This window comes from Microcebus murinus, chromosome 17, assembly GCF_040939455.1.
Source record: "Microcebus murinus isolate Inina chromosome 17, M.murinus_Inina_mat1.0, whole genome shotgun sequence".
In the NCBI taxonomy this organism is placed as follows: Eukaryota; Metazoa; Chordata; class Mammalia; order Primates; family Cheirogaleidae; genus Microcebus; species Microcebus murinus.
Window position 1 is genome coordinate 49,719,793 of NC_134120.1, and position 20,210 is coordinate 49,740,002.

The 20,210-nt window shown below is 40.8% G+C and overlaps 1 protein-coding gene across 23 annotated transcripts in view; it reads right to left on the reverse strand.

Annotated features, from left to right (window-relative positions):
• Positions 1-1,286: 1,286 nt before the first annotated feature.
• DLGAP1 (DLG associated protein 1) overlaps positions 1,287-20,210 on the reverse strand; it is an 882,341-nt gene continuing 863,417 nt past the window's right edge. For 10 of the 23 annotated variants that reach the window (XM_075993630.1, XM_012745939.3, XM_075993623.1 and 7 more), the window contains 3 exons: positions 15,347-15,438; positions 10,608-10,760; positions 1,287-7,783 (listed from right to left, as the gene is read on the reverse strand). In XM_075993630.1, coding sequence (XP_075849745.1) covers positions 7,574-7,783; positions 10,608-10,760; positions 15,347-15,438 — 455 coding nt within the window. In that variant the 3' untranslated portion in view covers positions 1,287-7,573. Of the gene's footprint in view, positions 7,784-10,333; positions 10,761-15,346; positions 15,439-20,210 lie in introns of those variants that run through there. The other 13 variants (XM_020282327.2, XM_012745935.3, XM_012745931.3 and 10 more) reach the window with 3 other exon arrangements.

Below are 20,210 nucleotides of genomic sequence, written 5' to 3' on the forward strand. Positions count from 1 at the left end.
CTCTCTGTAACTCACTTGCAACGACTACCTCATAGGGTCCCATGAGGATGGAGTTATAGAATGCACATAAAACACTCCAGCCAGGGCACATGTAGTTTTTTCAGTAAATGTAAAATGTGTAATAATAATATTAATGATAATATTGAACATTTATTTAGTGTTGACCATGTGGCTGGCACTGTCATGAGGCTTTACACATATTCATTCATTCAATCTTATAACAACCCCATGAAGCAGGTAATATTTTCATCCTAGCTGTACAGACAGGGAAACTGAGGCACAGAGAGGTCAAATAACTTGCCCAAAAAGACACAGCTAATAAGGGGTAGAGCTGGGATTCAAACCAGGTAGTCTGGCTTCAAATCTGGGCTCTCACTCACTCACAGAATGGCCCTGCCCCTGCTCTGCACAATTTTGAGGCTGGTGAGAAGTGAGTCAAGTCTCTAAAAAAAAAAAATCTTGGGAGTTTTTCTCCAACATCCAAGAGAAATGCTGGGAATATGTGTAAATGTCGTACGAGCTTATGGCAATGCTTTCCTGCCCCCATCCCAAGTCAGAATATTGTCATCAAAATGGCCCGGCTGTTTCCCTTTGTCTTAGTGAACTTGGAGCCACTGGCAGAAACCCTGCTGGGTGATGGCGACTTTGAGCTGAAGCCAGCAGGGATTAAGGTAGGGAGACCTGTCTTTCTGTATCTACCGTCTAATGGACAAATTTAAATCCTAATTGCCCTGGTGTCTTTAATGAGGATCATGGGGATGTCACAGCTCTGTCAGAGTGACTTCTGTCAGGTGGTGTGTCAAGTTTCTCAGGGCTGCGGAGACTTGCTATTTTCTTTAGGGAAGCATTTTTTAAAAATATGGCCGGGCGCGGTGGCTCACGCCTGTAATCCTAGCACTCTGGGAGGCCGAGGCAGACAGATTGCTCGAGGTCAGGAGTTTGAAACCAGCCTGAGCAAGAGCAAGACCCCCGTCTCTACTATAAATAAAAAGAAATTAATTGGCCAACTAATATATATAGAAAAGATTAGCCAGTCTTGGTGGCACATGCCTGTAGTCCCAGCTACTCGGGAGGCTGAGGCAGGAGGATTGCTTGAGCCCAGGAGTTTGAGGTTGCTGTGAGCTAGGCTGACGCCACGGCACTCACTCTAGCCTGGGCAACAGAGTGAGACTCTGTCTCAAAATAAAAAAAATATTTAACCCCAGTTTTCTCAGTGGAATATTTAACCCAATTCTAATGTGTTACCTTTGCTAAAAGAGTAGCTGGTCCTGGGCCTATCTTCAAATGAAGTGCCCCTGAGAACATGAGGAATTCGGCCACCGACAGCTCCTGAACAGGCGGAGGCCCAAACGCCTTAGGTCCTCTTTAGTAAAATGTCTTACTTTCTATCTTTGCCTCTAGAATTACCCAGAATTATCTGAATAATTCCCCACTTCACCACTGTTTACAAATTGCTTAACATGCATTCTCTTTCCGTTTTTGGAAAGCCCCATTTTCCTGTGCCAACATCTCCCCACTGTTACAAACTATTGATCGAGTTTTCACTCCCTCTGTAAAATTTCGTTCTAAACAACCTGGCAGTCAAGGGATCCCTGGTGCATCGACTCAAAACTCGACGCCAGGCACCAGCTCCTGGGAAAGGCTCCCCCTTCACTCACGACAGACAGACTCATTACCTAGCTTGACTAATGTTAAGAAGCAATTCAGGGCCCTTGAGTTGCTCTTTCGTGTTTGCCAAGCTCAGCGTGGATGTGCCAGGCTCAGCAAGACCTCCCAGGTACTGCTCCGGCCAGGGGGCCAGGGGGCCAGGGGGCCAGGCTGCATAGGAGAGAAAAGGTCAAGTGCTGCCAGTGTCAGCAAAGGCACCAGGGCTCTTTCCCCGAGCACGTTAGGAGGGGAGGCTGCTCCCAAAATGTGTTAAATTAAATCAAATAGCAAAGGAATCTCGGGGTAACTTACTGAAACTATCCCCTTTTCTCTTTTGTTCAAGGTCTTCCCTTGCAATTTGCTTCTTCTCGCACTTGAAAATTACTAACAAATATCATATTGGCTAAAGTTGTCAAGTACATTAGGTTTTATTCTAGAAAGGAAATGATGTGAGAAATCTGGTATTTTTAAAAATGTCACATACAGAGGTATGACATAGCAAGAGCTTATTCCCCAAGACAAAAAAAAAAGAAAAAAGCCCTCTAAAATGGACCCTCCTTTTTTAGTTAGTAGAATATTTTCATTTTAATCTGGGGAGATGTTTCTTTTGACTATACTTGATAAGGCCATCTATAGTGTCTTCTAACTTCTTAGATGTTTCTCCTCACCTTTCATAAGGGAAACTGCTGGTAGGCATTCGATACAAAATCCCCAAAGAGAAGGAATTGATCATCAACTAATGGCTATATGTGCAAATCTCAGAGGGCTAGCTATGTGGGAATATTTTCAGTTTGCAAAGCATTGGTCTTCAAAGGCAGTAAAGGCATCAGATTTAAGACTACAGAGATCTATAATTGTTGTTTATTGTCTTCCTGTGGAGTCAACCAGGAGAATACGTTCCCCCATGGAACAGAAAACACTCAGGCTCTATTTGCTTTCACTTCCCCCTTTTCCAAAGTGAAAGAGAGAGTTTTTCTATTGAATCTCTTCCTTGAGATCTCAATAGAAGCTCCCTAGTAACACTGATTCACCTATCAAATTTCCAGATGAAATTAGCATCTACTTCTTCAAACAGACAGACAAAAAGGGGAAGAGTGGCAATCGCAGTACTAGCAAAAACATTTGTGTTCTGAGTAGCAGCAGAGCGCTCAGCTACATGGCAGAGCTTGACTTTTGGCATTTAGGGCAGTTTGCTCGCTTTCAGCCGTTTTCTGTAAGATCAGGCTTGTGCTGGTTGACAAAGAAGACCTATGCAAATACTTCCTTGGCTGTCTAAACCAAGAGACAGGCATCAGGAATCAGCCTTCACTTTCCTGTGAATTTCTGCTGCTTCCTTCCTGGGCCAGCAGGAAGCCCAGAGCAGAGTGCAGGACGGGAAGTAGCACATTATTTGTCCTCTCTCTGCTTCATGATAGTTGATGAGTGACTTACAGAGGAACTTAAGACCTATTTTATAAACTTGTAGGAGTAAATGAGTTAGAACGGAGAGAGTGTATTCAGAAAGGGCCAAGAGTTTCTGTTTGCAAAAGCAGTTGATTCGATCTTGGCTTAGCAGCTGAAAGTCAAACAGCCTACTGAGCAAACCCGAGTGAGATTTTCAGCACCCTTTAGTATTAATGGCATTGGAGAATGAACACATTCAGACGCTCTGATTTTTTGATATGTCATTTATTTAAAGCAAAATCCATTTATATTCTCAAGGGATGGATCTCAAAGATATAAAGTCATGTCCAGAGCAAACAATTTTGCTTGATTTCTATTAAAAAAACTAAATTACATTATTTTTTGTTTTGGAGGGCAGACCCTGTAACATGGGAAATTGCTTTACTGAAAATCAGATTTCTACATACAAAAAGCTACCTCATTTTGTTTTGGGATTAGTGGAAATATTTAAAGAAGCTGGATGAAATATAAGAATTAATTTGTGAAAAGGCAAAAAGTATAATCACAGTTTAGACTACACGAATAGTCAGTTTATGAACCAAAGTAATGAGATCTTTGTAACCTCACAGGGATTCAGTCACTTAATCATTCTTCTTTCAAAGCAGTTTCAAAAGTACACGGTGTTATTTTGGTGACGGACACAGGTCTTACTTATGTGCAAAAATTAGAAAAAGTGGCTTGTGTGTTTACCAGTCCCCAAGTTTGTTGCATGTATGTAGGTGGACGGGTTTGCCCAAGAACTTGGGAGGATTGGGAGGAAGCAATGGGGACACGGTTTCTGAGTTGTGGCACTTTCAAGTAACAGATCAGAGCAGAATAAAGACGTGGATCCTGGACTCAAATCTGTCCCTTAATAATTGTGTCACCCTGGGCAAGTCATTAAACCTCAATGAGCATGGTTTGTATATTACTGTGAGGACTGAATGAAAACCACCAAGCAGTACTCTGATTTTCCCTCCCCTTGACAACTGTGGAGGAAACAAAATGGATGAAATGTAGGCAAAGAAATCAAAGTGGGTGAAATATACACAGATTTGCACATTTGAAAGGCTGACAACTTCCTTCAGAAAATATGCCCGATTCTCACTGAAATCCAGCTCTTGACCAGAAACTTCATATTTGTGTGAGTATCAGAATAAAAGGACTTGTTAGGTCTTCATATTGAAATCCCTTAAATAGGAAGCAAACTCTCCCTACCTGCTGAGCAGTGAATAGCACACGTTGTTACAGTGAAAGTGAGAATGACACACTTCTGAATCGCTTGGCTCTTCCCCTACCTAATACGTTTATTTCGTAAACAATTACGTATATTTTGGAAGAAGCAGGACTCTGTAGTAAAAACACACAGACCTGAAAGCAGTGCATTAATTATTTTATTAATTTCTTCTTTTTACATTATGGGAAACATTCATCTATTTACAATTTTTTTTTTTGTCCACACACAATCTAGGTAAATAAGCCTATGAAATTCCAATTCATAAAGCCATAAAAATGTTCCCCACCCCTCCATCTGAAGGCTTTCAAATGAATCGTTTTTATTTTCCAAACCAAAATAATTTTTAAAAATTACATTTGGGAACTCGGATATGCTAGTGATTTACATTCCAGTTATTTAAAATATGCATCTAGACATGTTTTAAAAAAGAAATGGTAAATTCACAAGGATAAGGCTTAAATTAAAGTGGTAATGCACAGTCAAACATTAAGGAAACATCTATAAATAACAGAAATATATTACAAATAAATTAGTTCTATTTACCATTTCAAATATTAAAAATCTTTAATCCATTTCTTCATCTCTCTTTACAAAAAGGTTATGTGAATTGTATGGAAACATCTGCAAAAAATATAATAAATACTTAATTTCTTTGAATGTTTTTTGATGTGGGAGACAAACTTCTTTTGTTATCCCTCCCTCCCCAAGAAAATGCCCAACACCTTTATACCAAAGTTAAACAAAATAAGTAATTTTTCAGGGTACATACATTTTCCATTATGAACTAAAAAACATTTCTACAAATTACATCAAAAAGAACAATGTAACAAAGGTTATGCTCATGAATGTCAGTTTAAGGGGTCAAGCAGCATTGTGTGGGGTCATGTTCTAACACCAATAATTAGCTTTTATAAAGTGTTTATACAATTTAAGCTGTGTTTTTAAGGAAGGCAAAGGTCATGATGCCCTGTAGGCGTTGAGCTAAAAGATTTAAAATTCTTACCAAAAATAGCTTATGAATATACAAATACCGTTCACTTAGACAAGATAAATAGGCCTTCTCTTGATTCTCTTTAAAATATCCTGGGCTAAAACAGTTTCCAAAGAAATTATTGTAGGATGATCTTGAATCGTATTAGAAATCTATTTCTTAATCCAAATCTTAACTCTACCTCAGGGCACGGAGCTGTAATTATGAAGATGGATCTTGGAATGAATGCTGCTTCCTCCTGTTAATCTGGGAGTTCTGAGTCATTCTCACTACTGAATGTGACCATAGGCTACCCAAGTGGCAGTTGGCCTTACTCAATGCAAACTTTGTGTGACTTGTGACTTTTCATTGCTTCTATAAGGTAAAGAAAAGGTGTATTCTTTTTAAAACTAGCAAATACTTGAAGCTCAAAATCTCTGTATGTTCCAATTTTACAAAGCACTCAAGGTGCTTTGTTCACCCTAGTTAAAAGTTGGTTGGTTGGTTTTAAAATAAGTTAGTAGCCCTTTTCTTGTAAACCACAGCAGTAAACATTTGTGCCCTGTTTATAAAGATAGCTCAAAGCATCAATGGCTCTGAGAGGTAGCGAATTCTCTAGTGGTTTTAGAATATGTTTGTGAAAATATTTGTCGCCAGAACTCCTCACCTCTCTTAATTTCATAAATAAAATTAAATTAGCACCTGGCTATGACAGTGTATTTTTTACAAAAGCTTCTCTGGTGCAAGCATATTTGATGTATGTTTTTAAAAGTCTCTCACTTTTCAATGGTAATTTCTAATGCTTTAGGGTGTGAGCTGGACATAAAATGCCAGTGATACTTTAAGATTGCCACATTCTAAATGTTTAAACTGCTACAAGTAAGGGCATTTAAAGACAACTTCGGCTAGACACCAATGCATACTGCCCATCAATCATGACTCAAAATGTAAATCAACAATCTCTGCCAAAAGCCTGGATTTCTTTTGTTGTTTATAAATCATGACTTTTCTCCTTGCCTTATGGTGGTTGACCCTGGCAGGTCAAATTTCTTCTCTCACTATGTAGAGCCTCAAGATGACACTGACAGCTCTTGGGAGTGAGGCAGCATGTCTATTGGGGTAGAAGATTCATTTTTATCCATTTGGCATAGGACAGAAATCCTATGCTAGGTACTATTGGATTCTGTCTAGTAGTGAGAGGAGACTAAAGGAGAGAAAATATCTGAAATGTGAACGACTTGGGTTAAAATAAACGGATGTGTAGCATTCAAAGGGATGGTAGGAAAACCCACACTCTTCTCTGAAAACAGCCTTGCTGCCATTTGCAGCGCCTCATAAGCAGACGTGTACTTACATGTGTGTCATTGGCTAGGCCCACCAGGATGGACACTAACAAATTAATAGAACCAACACTGTCCCCTGTAACGACCACCACCACAACAACGATATAATACACATAGTACAGTAAAAGTTGATAAAGCATTTCAGGTCTAAATTGTCGATAAGAGCACAAAAAAAAAATCCCTTATGTTATATCTTAAACCATCAGTGCTTCCTTGGCCTTGCCTTTTTTCATTTTATTGCCTTTCGGAATAGATTGATTTCCCTGAAAGATCGAATTTACAATCTTCTGCTGATTGAAACATTTGAAGCTGTGATTGATGAAGTTAACAGTGAGGCAGTTTGTGCAGCCGTGAGCGGCGCAGGTGCCCCGGCACCCGCTGAGTTTGCTCCTCCTTTCCCTGCTACACATCCGGGTCCCCCGCCCCCAGGCCAGACTTGGTCCCCCCTCTCTCTTTGTCACCTCATTGATTCTGGTGAGTTGGTGTGATTTCTGAGGTTGGAAATAAAGTGCTCCATCTGCTTTTAAAAAGAATAACCACTTAGGGGAAATAAAGGGAGCCCTAGTTTCTTTCACGTGGAAGACGGTTAAGTCCCAAAGGATCACCCTGTGATACTGGATTTCTGAAATACCCTATGGTTGTATATTGCTGAGCTCTAGGAACAGACTAGCTCGAGAGAACTGAGGATGGCGGGTGACCTAAAGGTGTCATTTCTACACGGGTGGGTTTGGCTCTGCCCAGAAAGTAAAGGGTTGCTTTTCTGCGTGAGTTGGGGCGAAGCGCGGCGAGGAAGCCGGCCGGGCGGGCCGGGCTGCGGGGCGGGCGGGGCGGGCGGCCCGGCGACACGGACGACGGCGCCGCCACGGTGCGCCTCGGCGCGGGGACGCGCGGGCTCGGCGGGGCGGCGGGGGCGGGGGCGGAGGGCGGGCGGGGCGGGTACTTGGCCGCGGCGGCTCAGAGCCGGGTCTGCGCCTCGGGGATGTAGATCTCGATGCTCTCGGCGCTCTCGGTGGCCGAGTTCTGGCGGACGGACGCGGCGCGCTTGGCGGCCATCAGGCGCTTGCGGGCCTCCTGGCGCTGCGAGCTCTCCAGCGAGCGCTCCCGGATCAGCGGCGCGGGGCCCTTCGCCGGCTTCTTTGGCACTGGAGGAGGGGCCCTTCGCTCCTGATCAAAGCAGAAGGTTCAGGACATTACACAGCTTCTCAGGACAAGCTTGGGAAAAACTGGGATAGGTCAGTAGTTGGAACACTTTTTTTTTTTAACCTAAGGGTGGTTAGTTCTGATCTGCACACTGTATATATATATATATTTTTTTTTTTCTTCATTATTCTGGCTTGGGTATTCAAAAGATGCAGGAAAAAAAAAATCCCGGTAAGCTTAAGGCCAAGGGTCAGGCTGGGTTGCAGAACTAGGTCTCTCCAAGGGAAGGACGTGGGTATTTAAAATGCCCCCCTGCTGAAAGGCTGCGGGTCCCAGCACACTGAGTGTGGTTCTCTCTGGAGACTCCAGACTCTTCCTGGTGCCAGAGAGGGGCTAGGAAGCAGCGGCAGCAGCATCTTAGAACTCTGCACTCTTGCCTCTAAGGAGGCAAGTCCTCAGGTGCAAACTTGGTTCAGAGATTTAAAACGTCTGCGCCCTCTCCCCCGGCCCACCCAGCAGCCCTTGTCCCCCCAAATCTAAACAACCAAATGAGGAAGAAGAGTTAGGACTTAGGACTGTGGTCTTTAGCTTTGCTGGTGCCACACTGAGTTAGGCCCTTTTGCACAACACGCACGAACACACAAGCAATCTACTGGACAGGGCCACCCGAGAGGGAGGACACTGGTGTTTCCCAGGCTCCGGAGTGGAGTTAGTTCCAAGATGACTCTTGCTAGGGACCTCGAGATGGCTGTGGGGACCCAAAGGCAATTCCAGTCACAGGGGCAGAAACTGTGCCACAAAACATTAACACAGGACTAAAGAGGCTATCCCTCTTATCCACAGCAAATTGTAAAACGGGTAGGTATTTTCAATGCCACTGCAAAAACAAAAGCCATTCATCCCTTTGATAGACAAAAAAATTGCAGTGTGAAAGAAGGGGCATCTAAACCACAAAGGATTTTTAGGAAGAGAAGGTCGAATTTGTGGGCTGTGAGAAGATCCATATAATGGCTGGTTTTCATTTTAAATAAAATGCCCCCAGTTCTCATAAAACTAAACTTGAAAATTGTCTTAGATATGGATTCTCCTATTTTTAAGGAGAACATATCATCTCCAGTGATATGAATAGTTTCAGTGATTCTCCAAAGGGCACTCTTGGTCTCAACACCATGCTGAGCATAGCAGCTCCTCCTTGCTGGCCAGGGGCAGTGCCCAGCCCAACTTATCACTCTGGCGTTGTCCCCTGGCTGTTTAAGGTGGGGTCTGTGTGGCTTAAAGGAGAGAAAGCAGAGCACAGAGTGGCAAACAGTATTCTACCAACTCCCGTTGTGTTTGTTCATTTTTTCCTTCAGGTTCATGGGGCGATGATGTCTGATCATAGACAGTCCATTAAAAAAAAAAAACTTAAAAATCAATCTAATGATGTATTGTGTTACAATATATCATACATCAATTCTTAGCACCACTTCTTTTGGACATTTTAAGTCTTCATTGTGGGGTAACTCAGTGGATATTTTTAAAAGTATGATATTGGATACTTTTTAGTCATTTTCTTTTCCTTGTACATTTTATTTTTTAATAATTTTTTTTGAAAAATCAATGAGTGAGAAATTAGATAGATCAGTTCTAGAAACTAAAGTACCAGCATACGTACATCCGTAGTGTTTTCTTAAAATAAGGCTGATTTTAAAAAGCTTATCTAGCAAATTGTTTTAAACATAGATTAAAGAAAACTAGATTGGGTGCAAACATTTGGCTTTCCAAGTGAAAGGCTGCACACGTACATCGATGGTACTTTCAAGCTTCACACTAAACCCCAGTTTGATGGTGACAGAACTTGAGATGGGGGAGAGGGATGAGAGCATCACCCTCCTGCCACCTACAGATGGTCCCTTGGGACTGGATTTCTCTTGGGAGCTCACTGACTCCAAGAACCCTGACAACATGATGAGCAGCGGCAGAAGGAATTGGACTGCTGTTAGTTCCCTGATAGGCGAGTGACCTGAAAAGGACAGGGACACCAGCACTTCAAAAGAATAGCCATCCCTAATTTTCAGAGATTGACTCTCTTGGAACTGTTTGATTTGAGGCCATTGAAAAGCAAAGGTTTAAAAAAGCCATGCTTGACAGGCCAGCCTGGGGAGCTGGACATTGGATACCTGCGTGAGCCTGCGAGAACCACCATAATCAGATGTGAAAATTACAATTGATTAATTAAGGTAAAAGAATTTAAGTCTTTATTTCTAAACTGTTGCATAAGGACCCCAGTGAGCAATATTCCCCAAGGCAAATCAACCAAAAACAAAACCCTTTTAAAAAAAAAATCCCAACATTTATGTAATTACTGTGAAACTTTATGGTGTATATTTTTAGACTTGAACAACAATGATTTCTTTATTACTATATTTATGAAATGATTATCAAAGTCAGTTATTTTTCAGGGCTTCCTATTTCTTCTTGAAAACACATCCTAGGGCTGTAAGGAAGTTGAACTCTTGCTCTATGGATTCATGCACTGAAAATGTCATTTATTTTAGTTTAAAAAGCAAAATGGAGGCAGTTCCTTCCAGTGACTAAAATGGTTTAACTTAAAGTTTAATTAACAAAAAAGTGCCACATTCCCATTTTCCATCACAAAGACAGGTTTTTCTTTAAAAATATGCCTGAAACATATTACAGATGATATCCCAAATGATTACTATGTCAACATTGTCATTACAATTAAATTAATATGATATCAGCTCCATTTCACATTGTAAACAGCAGTACTGGATGCCGAAGCCTATTTAGACTGTCCAGTGTTTGTGCAGGTTTTTAAATGAACCATACAAAATCTACATTGTTCTACCTTCTTGTCAAGGGGATCCATCTGTTTCCAATTATTGGCCTTTAACTGATGAAGTTCATCAAATTTCATACTAATATTTTCTATGGACAACTGCAGCATGTCCCAAAACCCGGCCAAATCCTGGGAGGTGGGCCTTGGATGAGCATTAGGATTCTGTACAAGAGAAAAAAAAATATTCATGCGTTAGAGGCAATTTGTGACAATAAGCACAAGGCCAAAGAGGCATTTTTAAATATTTCAAATAACATAAGGAGGATGAGTTCCTTTTGGTTTTCAGACAGGAGATAAAAGTGAAGCTACAAATGGTAATTTTATACACTCATTTATCTGAGTCAGTGATTCTCAAATGTCAAGGTTGTAAAACTCTTCTGTTGTGATATAACATCTATCAATATGGTATGAGGGAAGGTCTAAACATTTGAAAAATCCCAGAACATGTGATCTATTACAGGATGCATTTTAAACACCATATTTGAAAAAAAATACAGCATGTTATTATTAGAGTTGATATTTGACTGCATGCCATACAATTTATTTAGAGAACAGATAAGGAATCTAAAATAAGATTAGTTTTAATATTCATGTTGAATAAAGTACTAGGGTAAATAAATGATGAGTAATAAAATATTGGATTTTCAAACTACTATGTGTTTAATAATCAAGATGTTACTAATATAGGAAGTAATTGTATCATGTGACTGCTTTGATAAAATCATTTTAGCTTTAAAATGAAATTAGCTTTAAATTGAACATAACATAATATAGCAAATGTGAGAACACATACATATATATATGTCTATAATGACCCATTTGCTAGATAATAGTATACATTCTTCAGTGGCTAAGGATTGACTTTCTTTGCCTCACCCACATATCCCTGACAATAGAAAGTATGCCGTTAATTTATATGATCTAAGAAAAACCACAATTCAAAGACTGAAGGTGTCATGCTTTTTGTTAATCATGACCTGCAACAGTAGCTAAAGGCATTCATGGTTAGGTGGGAGACTTTGTATATCAAAAGCTTCTAGCCAGTGTCTGTTTTGGTTACCTCTTGGTATTTCAGGTAACTGGATATATTGTGAAACCTCATGTCACACAAAAATGTGAGGCCAGTGTGTACTTTTAAAACTAACTGCTAATAAAAAATGATATTATCAGAATTTCAGAAAGTGTAAGGTCGAAAGTGCAAGGTCAAAATTAATAGGTTGGAAAAAACTTTTAAGTCCTTGAATGGACTAGTATTATTGTCCTGGCTCTAAATAAATATAAATAAAGATGTACTTATAAATTTATAGTTCCAAAACTACCCACAGTTCTGAAGGTCATTAGAAGAAATAAATCTTAAAGTTTATAAGTGCTTGATTCAGTATTAACATCTAATAACGCCTGAATTAAAGAAAGGGTTTCTCAGTAGTATTTTGATTTAGTAAACTAAAAAGAAATGTTTCTCAATATCTAGTCAGAATAAACAGATAATAGTTTTGACAAAGTGCCTCTCAAATAGAATTTCATGATCTCACAATATATTTGGCTTTATTTCATTGGTAGCTAAAAACTAAACTGGTCATTTTTAGAAATTCAATGAAGTCTTAAGGTCACCAGCCCTATTGGCTAAATTGTTTCAGTGCCACAAGATATGAAAAGATAGTTCAGAGGGCCCAGAGAGTTAGTGTGAGTACATCGTATGGTTTTCTTAAATTTACTCAACTCTGTATCATGGGCAATTTGTTCCCTTCTCATGAAGAATCTCTTTGCCCCCACATTGTCAAGAAGGTAGATGGGAAAGAGAGAAAGAGCTCAGGCTTAGCCATATCTGCGCACTGGGAGTGACAGCTTGATTCTTAATGTAAACCAGGCCATCCTGGGGACCAGAGGTGGCGGGGAGAGTGGCGGGCAGAGGAGGGCTGGGTTCCTCGGTTTACTTATGTTGAAAAAGGCCCACTTCTATGCATTCATTCTAAGCCTGACAGTCTAGCTTGGAAAAATGTGTGCTTTCAAAATAAAAAGCTATGATTTTTCTCCTCCTCAGAGTAGGAACTCGAAACAGGAGGGTGGGATCTGATTCTGACCAATCATGGTGCCACTTTTCTGCAGCGGTGGCCCTAAGCAGCGCCACCACCAGGCCGCCGTGCTTCCAGCTGCAAAGCGGGTGGAACCGACCCGGCTCCAGGGGATGAGGCACGAACTCAAACCCTGGGTGAGATTTGCCCGGATGGATGTCAAAGAGACTGGGATTTGAATCTTGGCTCTGCCTTTCACGATGGGACCCCTCGACAAGTTTCTTAGCTTTTCCCGCCCATTTTCCTTATCTGCATAAAATAAAAATAACGTCACTATCAAATCCATATGTTAGCTTTGAGAGTTTGACCAGATCTGAAAGTAAAAAGCCCTTGGCATGGTGTCAGGCACATAGTGGGCTCTGGACCTTTTGTGTGGGGCCAGGTTTGACCAGAATTATGGCCTTCCTCCCCCAGTGTGCCTCAGTCTACCTCTAACAGTGCTTCTCATATTTTACCACCGAAGTTCCTCTAGTGGCCAAGGAATGTGAGCCCATCAAGAACTAGGAAACGTTAAAAGCTGGCTTTAATAAGGTTAACATTTCCTAGAAACCTGCACATTTTTCAAAAAATTTTGTCTGCAATTTCATCTTTAAAAATCTGTACGGTGCTTATGTTCTACTTAATAATATACTGTTCATTATATAGTTCTTTTAACAAAGGTGTGGTATTTTTTTCCCTGCAGTATGTACGTGCTGACTTCCTCACTTATCTATTGGCCAGCTGGGCAATCTGGCTATGAGCTTTCTTACATTTAACTCATTGACTGCCACACTAGAAAAAAAAATGTTTTTCTTTAGGGTCACAGTGTTTTTATTATGAAAATAGAATAAAAATTTCGAAAACAAAACAATTTTTTCTAATTTAATGAAAAATTTGTTATTTTTTATTGTTTTCTGTGCACGATTTACATACAACTTCAAAAACAGTTCATGTAGCTCCTAAGATGAAGAGATTTGTGAGCTACACATACTTCACGAGGCCTCGGACCCAAAACCAGCATGAGTTAAATACAACTCACATAGCAGTTAATGTGTTAAAGAACGAAGAATCATGTGACACATTAGCAGGTTTGCAAATTAGCAGGAATTCTGTATACCTGGCACATAGCTGAAGCTCAGTAAAATATTTGTGGAATTGCACTTATCAATATATTTACTAATATAAATTATCTCATAATCCAGAATAGATTTCTAAAAAGGGAAAAGAAGGGTCAGGTTATTTTTGCTGCAAGAAGAGAGAGCAAACTATAGATGTGTGTATGTGTGTGTGTGTGTGTGTGTGTGTTTGTGTGGGTGGGTGCGTGTGTTGGAGGGGGCCAACCTTAGAGGGAGGTTTCAAAAAGAAAAGCCAGAAGAAGCCGGGCACGGTGGCTCACGCCTGTAATCCTAGCTCTCTGGGAGGCTGAGGCGGGTGGATTGCTCAAGGTCAGGAGTTCGAAACCAGCCTGAGCAAGAGTGAGACCCCCGTCTCTACTATAAATAGAAAGAAATTAATTGGCCAACTAATATATATATATAGAAAAAATTAGCCAGGCATGGTGGCACATGCCTGTAGTCCCAGCTACTTGGGAGGCTGAGGCAGCAGGATTGCTTGAGCCCAGGAGATTGAGGTTGCTATGAGATAGGCTGATGTCAGGACACTCACTCTAGTCTGGGCAACAAAGCAAGACTCTGTCAAAAAAAAAAAAAAAAAAAAAGGAAAAACCAGAAGAGAGATGGAAAGCATCAACTTTTCCATGCTTTATATTTTCTCTTGGTTGATCTTTGTCTAAATAAATCTCTTTCCATCTGTATTTGTCCTTGTTAATAAGAAGAAGTAGTTCAAATTCTAAAATCATGCCTGTCAATTGTTGGGGGATGTAAAAAAAAGAAAAAAATCCTCTAAAATTGTATTTTGGGTGATTTTGATTGCAAATAATTATGTTTTCACTTTCTACAAGATAAACACGCTGATTTTCATTTTTTTTTGTTTTAGATCTAGCATGACCAACAATTGAGCAATAAAAACTATTCTTATGAATTACAATTGTAGAGATAGTAGAAATTTTTTTAAGAAAAAGGCATATGTGAGGAAGCTCTTGCCCTTTTATTTTGCAGTCGGTTTTTAAAATGCTGCTGTTAGTAGTGATGCTTTTGTTATTTTATTTTTGTATGTCTAAGGAGGATGGATTCTTCATTTGCCTCAAGGAGATAAAATCTACACTTTGTGATTCCCTAGATCTCTGGCACTTGGGTTAAAACTGAGAATTCTGATGAGGAAATAGCCATTGACTGCTATTTTAGAAAGAAAACCACTGTCCAAAATGAGTTTTTTGGCAATATCATTTTGGAAATATCAGTCAGGCTGCTTCATATTTTTGTAAGAATAATGAAATCAGAGATGTCATGTGAAAACCAGGAAAATGGAAATTTTTTCATTTACAAAAAAGCAGGAAACAGAGTTTTAACTTGATTGGGTTTTTTCTTCTAAGACAATTTAAGTGTAAAATAAATATTTTAATTTTAAGCAAAGCAGGAAATAAGATTTCGTTGGAAAACTTTCTATTCCAGGTAAGAGACTTCCATGGGCCTTGAGTTGGGTTCAAAATCAGTTTTACTTTAGTTGGGCCAGTCTCGAAGACACGTTCTTCTCAGGGCATTAAACAGGCACATTGTAGTGAAGGGAAATGTTACCTACCAGGTTTTCTTCACACAGTTCTCTGAACTGGTAGAATTTCTGGGCCATGAGAAGTTGGGCACTGCCCACTGCGGTTCGGATTTTCCCTAGAACTGAAAAGAGCAAACAAACAAGAAGTTTACACATTATGCCTCACAGCTGAGATTTAGTCTGGTAAAGCAAAGAGGAAGTCATGCTGTAACCACTAGGGAGAACAGCACACCCGCTCAGGCGCTCACACCCACCCGGACAGCCTGATGACTGCGCTACTGTCAGAGGCGCCTAGGCTAAAGTACAAAATCAACTCAGGAAAACACAGGCTCACCATGCATCTTTCTTGGGAGTAATGGAGTTTTCCAGCACAGAACTGGATGTTACCAAGAGAAAAGGCAAATAGTTTTTTCAGGATTTTTTTTTTAACCTCTTTTTACCTCAAAGATGAATTTCAAGTGTTTACCAGTGTAGTTCTAGATTGAAGGAGTCAGCAATCATGGTCTGCTGGCTTGTTTTTCTAATCGTACCCAAACACAAGAAAAGCAACCCCTAACTTGGAGGGGGACTCTCTTGGCACTCACCACACCCCATCTACAGCCTTCATTATTTTTCCAGAGCTCAGCAACTGGTACAGTCAGGAAAGAGCCACAGTGGCTTGAAAGATTTTTCTAAGGAGTGAGCATGTTCAGCCTGTTGCCTAGGGGACGCCAGCACCGTCCCAGCTTTTACACCCTGCGGCCCAGTGTTGTTAGCATAGGTTTAATCTCCTACTCGCTGGGCGCATGCCTTGCCTTCTCATGCTATCTCTTGCCTTCTGCAGTCTAAGGCCAGCGCCTTACCCCTGCCGGCTGCCAGGCTCTGTGCTGTCCCCGAGCTGCCCCTGCCCCACTGGAGCCCTGCCACCCACCGGGCAGTTCTCTGCACGCCCTCCTCGTGGGGCCGGATGGGGACAAGGCTCTGGCATTGCAAAGTAGAGCAGAACTCAGAAGAGCACTTGCCCGGTTTAGAAATGTTCACGGGGAGAGGCAGTATAGGAAGGAGTTAAGCAACCTCGCTGTTCTGAATTCACAGAGCCAGAGACTCCAGAGCAGAATAAGGCTTCCCTTTCTCGACCTCATTCCACACGAAGTCTAAGGAGAAGGAAACAAAAGAAAAAGGAACTTCATTCTGGCCCTGGGTGTTCTAGTAATTTGGGACTCCGTTTGTTTATAACTGCCAGGCTAGACGATGGTTTAGGATGCACGTGGTCCCTAGGCGCTACTCAGGTATTTCTGCGTTCCCACACAATGTAACTGTGAGCACTTTGGGCACACTTGTTATAGCCATAAGAGAAGAGAGAAAAAGCCGAAGTCTGGATTATTTAAAGATGACTGAATGTTTATAGCAGCACAATTCATAATTGCAAGGCTGTGGAAACAGCCCAAGTGCCCATCAATCCAAGAATGGATTAATAAAATGTGGTATATGTATACCATGGAGTACTATTCAGCTCTAAGAAACAATGGTGATATAGCACATCTTATATTTTCCTGGTTAGAGCTGGAACCCATACTACTAAGTGAAGTATCCCAAGAATGGAAAAACAAGCACCAGATATATTCTCCAGAAAACTGGTATTAACTGAGTAGCACCTAAGTGGACACATAGGTACTACAGTAATAGGGTATTGGGCAGGTGGGAGGGGGGAGGGGGGTGGGTATATACATACATAATGAGTGAGATGTGCACCATCTGGGGGGTGGTCATGATGGAGACTCAGACTTTTGGGGGGAGGGGGGAAATGGGCATTTATTGAAACCTTAAAATCTGTTACACCATAATATGCCAAAATAAAAAAAAAATTAAAAAAAAAAAAAAAAAAGATGACTGGACATCCTGGTCTCCTGGGCCAGGTATGCCGTCTGGGCGACCTGTCCCAGATCTGAGAAGTTCTATGGACTAGGCACTTCCTAAGTGAACAAGGGGTTTTAGGCAAACTCTGAGGTTTGGGGAAACCTCTCTGAATTATCTTGCTGAAGGGTAGGGGTGTGAGATCAGCGAATCTCAGAATGAATCCTGGGAGCTTAGAACTAGGGTACCTCGGTCTCTTTTGCTGGTTGGGATTCCATAGCTCCTGGGAACTATTATAGAGACTGCAGCTATTTTGATACGCCTAGAAACTCACCCGCCTAGAAACTCACCCGAGCTGTGTAACAGACCACCAGAGTAAGAGCAGCTGAGCAGGAGGGGGATTCTCCAATGAGGAGAAAGCGCTGCTCTAAGCAATCAAGCACCACACAGCCACATAGGTACAGGCTAGCTCAGATATCGCCTACCGTATTTCCCCGAAAATAAGACCTACTCATAAAATAAGCCCCAGCAGGATTTCTAAGCATTTGCACAATATAAGCCCTACCCCAAAAATAAGACTTAGTGATGGGCACGGCTATGGAGCGTATCTGCACAACCCATGCATTTCGTCTCGGAGCGGTAAAGAAGATGAGCAGCCCTTCTCGTCTGCCCCATGAGAGCTCTATTGCTCTACATGAGAGACTGGGGCCAATGCTCCTAAAGGAAATAGGAGTTGCAAGAAATTCAGGATGGAATTCGGGGTTTGGAGAGTTATGATGATGTTCCAGAAGAAGACGACTTAACTGTATTTGAATAAATGTAGATTGTTGTACCATACTTAAAAAAAAATAACACATCCCCTGAAAATAAACCCTAGGGTGTCTTCTTGAGGAAAAATAAATATAAGACCCTGTCTTATTTTCGGGGAAACACGGTAGAGAGTAAAACAATGGACACCTTTCTTTATTCAGCATGGTCTGGCAAGAGCCCTAGCAAAATCTCTGGGGTGGAGCTGTAGCCCTTCCATTTCCCAGGCGTTGCCGTCACATTCCTTGCATGGAAATTCCCTACTGGCTCCAGGACTGGCATTTCCCATGTCCAGGAGGTGGTATTTCCTAGGCCCAGTGTGGGGAGATGACCACTCAGGCCTAGGGTGCCACCTGAAACAGGAGGCCTTGGGACAAGCAGATGACAACTCACATTTCCTTGCCCTCCACACTTTCTTTTCTAGAGAACTAAAAACTCATTTTAATTTTACAAAATAAGTTTTCATGGAATTTCTTTGTTTCGTTTTTCCATTAGACACTCACTTGGTGTATGAGATAAATTTTTTCTCCTGGAAGTAAATTTTGTATTCATTATACATGCCTTGGGGAAGAACAAAATTAATAAACAATAAGTGGCAAACACCAGAAGAAGTAAAAAGTAGAAAGAAAAAAGGCTGAAAGTTGGTAAAAAAAAAATGAGATAAAGAGGAAAGAAGCTTCTTGATGTCATTTCGAAACTACTCTAAAATGCTCCATACCAACCTTTAGCAGGATGGAAAGAAAAATACTGTTGGCCCTCTGTATCCATGGTTCCACATCTGTGGATTTAACCAATGATGGATCAAAAATATTGGAGGCCAGAAAGAAGGTTGTGTCTGCACTGAACATGTAAAGACTTTTTTTCTTGTCATTATTCCCTAGACAATACAGGATAACAACTATTTACATAGCATTTACATTGTGTTAGGTAGTATAAATCACCTAGAGATGGTTGAAAGTATATGGGATGATGTGCATGGGTTATATGAAAATACTACACCATCTTATATCAGGGACTTGAGCATCTGTAAACTTTCATATCTTTAGGGGGGTGAGGGTTCTTGGCATCAACCCCGCAATATACCAAGGAATGACTGTATTTCTTTCAGGAAAGCTAGGTAAAAAAGGATAAGGAAGAAATAGTAAATGAAATATATAGGCTGCAACTGTGGGCTTTTCCCCACACATATAAAACAGCCTAAGCTGGCTTTAGAAAGTTCTGGAAAAGGCCTATATAGTTAATCTTTCCACTAATACCACACAGTTTGATTGTTCTAGAAACATAACTTTTTTTAAAAAGCTTTATTGAGGTATAATGGATATATGAAAATTGCACCCATTCAGGATATATATATATATATATATATATATATATATGATTATCAACCATCACCCACTAAGGTACTATATTATCTCTTACCTCCAAAAATGGTCTTGTGTTCCTGATATATATATAATATATATTATATATATACTATATATAATAGTAGGCTGCAACTGTGAGCTTTTCCACACATAGAAAACAGCCCAACCTGGTATAGAAGGCTCTAGATAGGGCCTAGATATAGTTCACCTTTCCAGGGTTAGTCTTGAATTTCACTATTTTACTGTAGCATGGTGGCAGTTAACTTTGTGGGAGGCGGTCTGGCCCTCAAAGCCAAGGACAAAAAAGCTAGAGGAGACCGCACAGACTCATGGGCCCTACTGGGAAGTTGGCAGGCAAGGCATCCCTTCCGCCGTCGTTTTCAGGGAGCAAGGACACTTCATGTGCGTTCTGGGAACTCATTCATTCCTTCAGCAAATATTCATTAAGGACACATTATGTGCCAGGCATTATGTTAGATGGATATGATAAAGCGATACGCAAAGCAAAGTCCCTGACCTGTGGAGCTTGCATCCTGGTGGGAGGAAATGGGAGAAACTGATAGGAAGCAAACAAGCACAGACAGAATGTTTGGGATTTGCTAGATTACTTGTATCAGCGCAGAAGGAGCTGAGCATGGTTGAGCAATTAAAGAGGTAGTGAATTCCTTAAATGGTGGTTAGAGAACATTGCATGTTCTTGGTGTCTCTCCTAAGAAATGGAAAACAAACAACAGACATGGTTTGGTGTGGTTTCAGTTGCAGTATGAAAATTGGCTCAGTTTGTTTTAGTAGTCACTATTTGATAATGCCACTCTTTTTAATTCAGAAAAAAATGAAAATACATGAAAGTACAAAAGGTCATATAGTAAACATTCCTTATGTACTTCCCT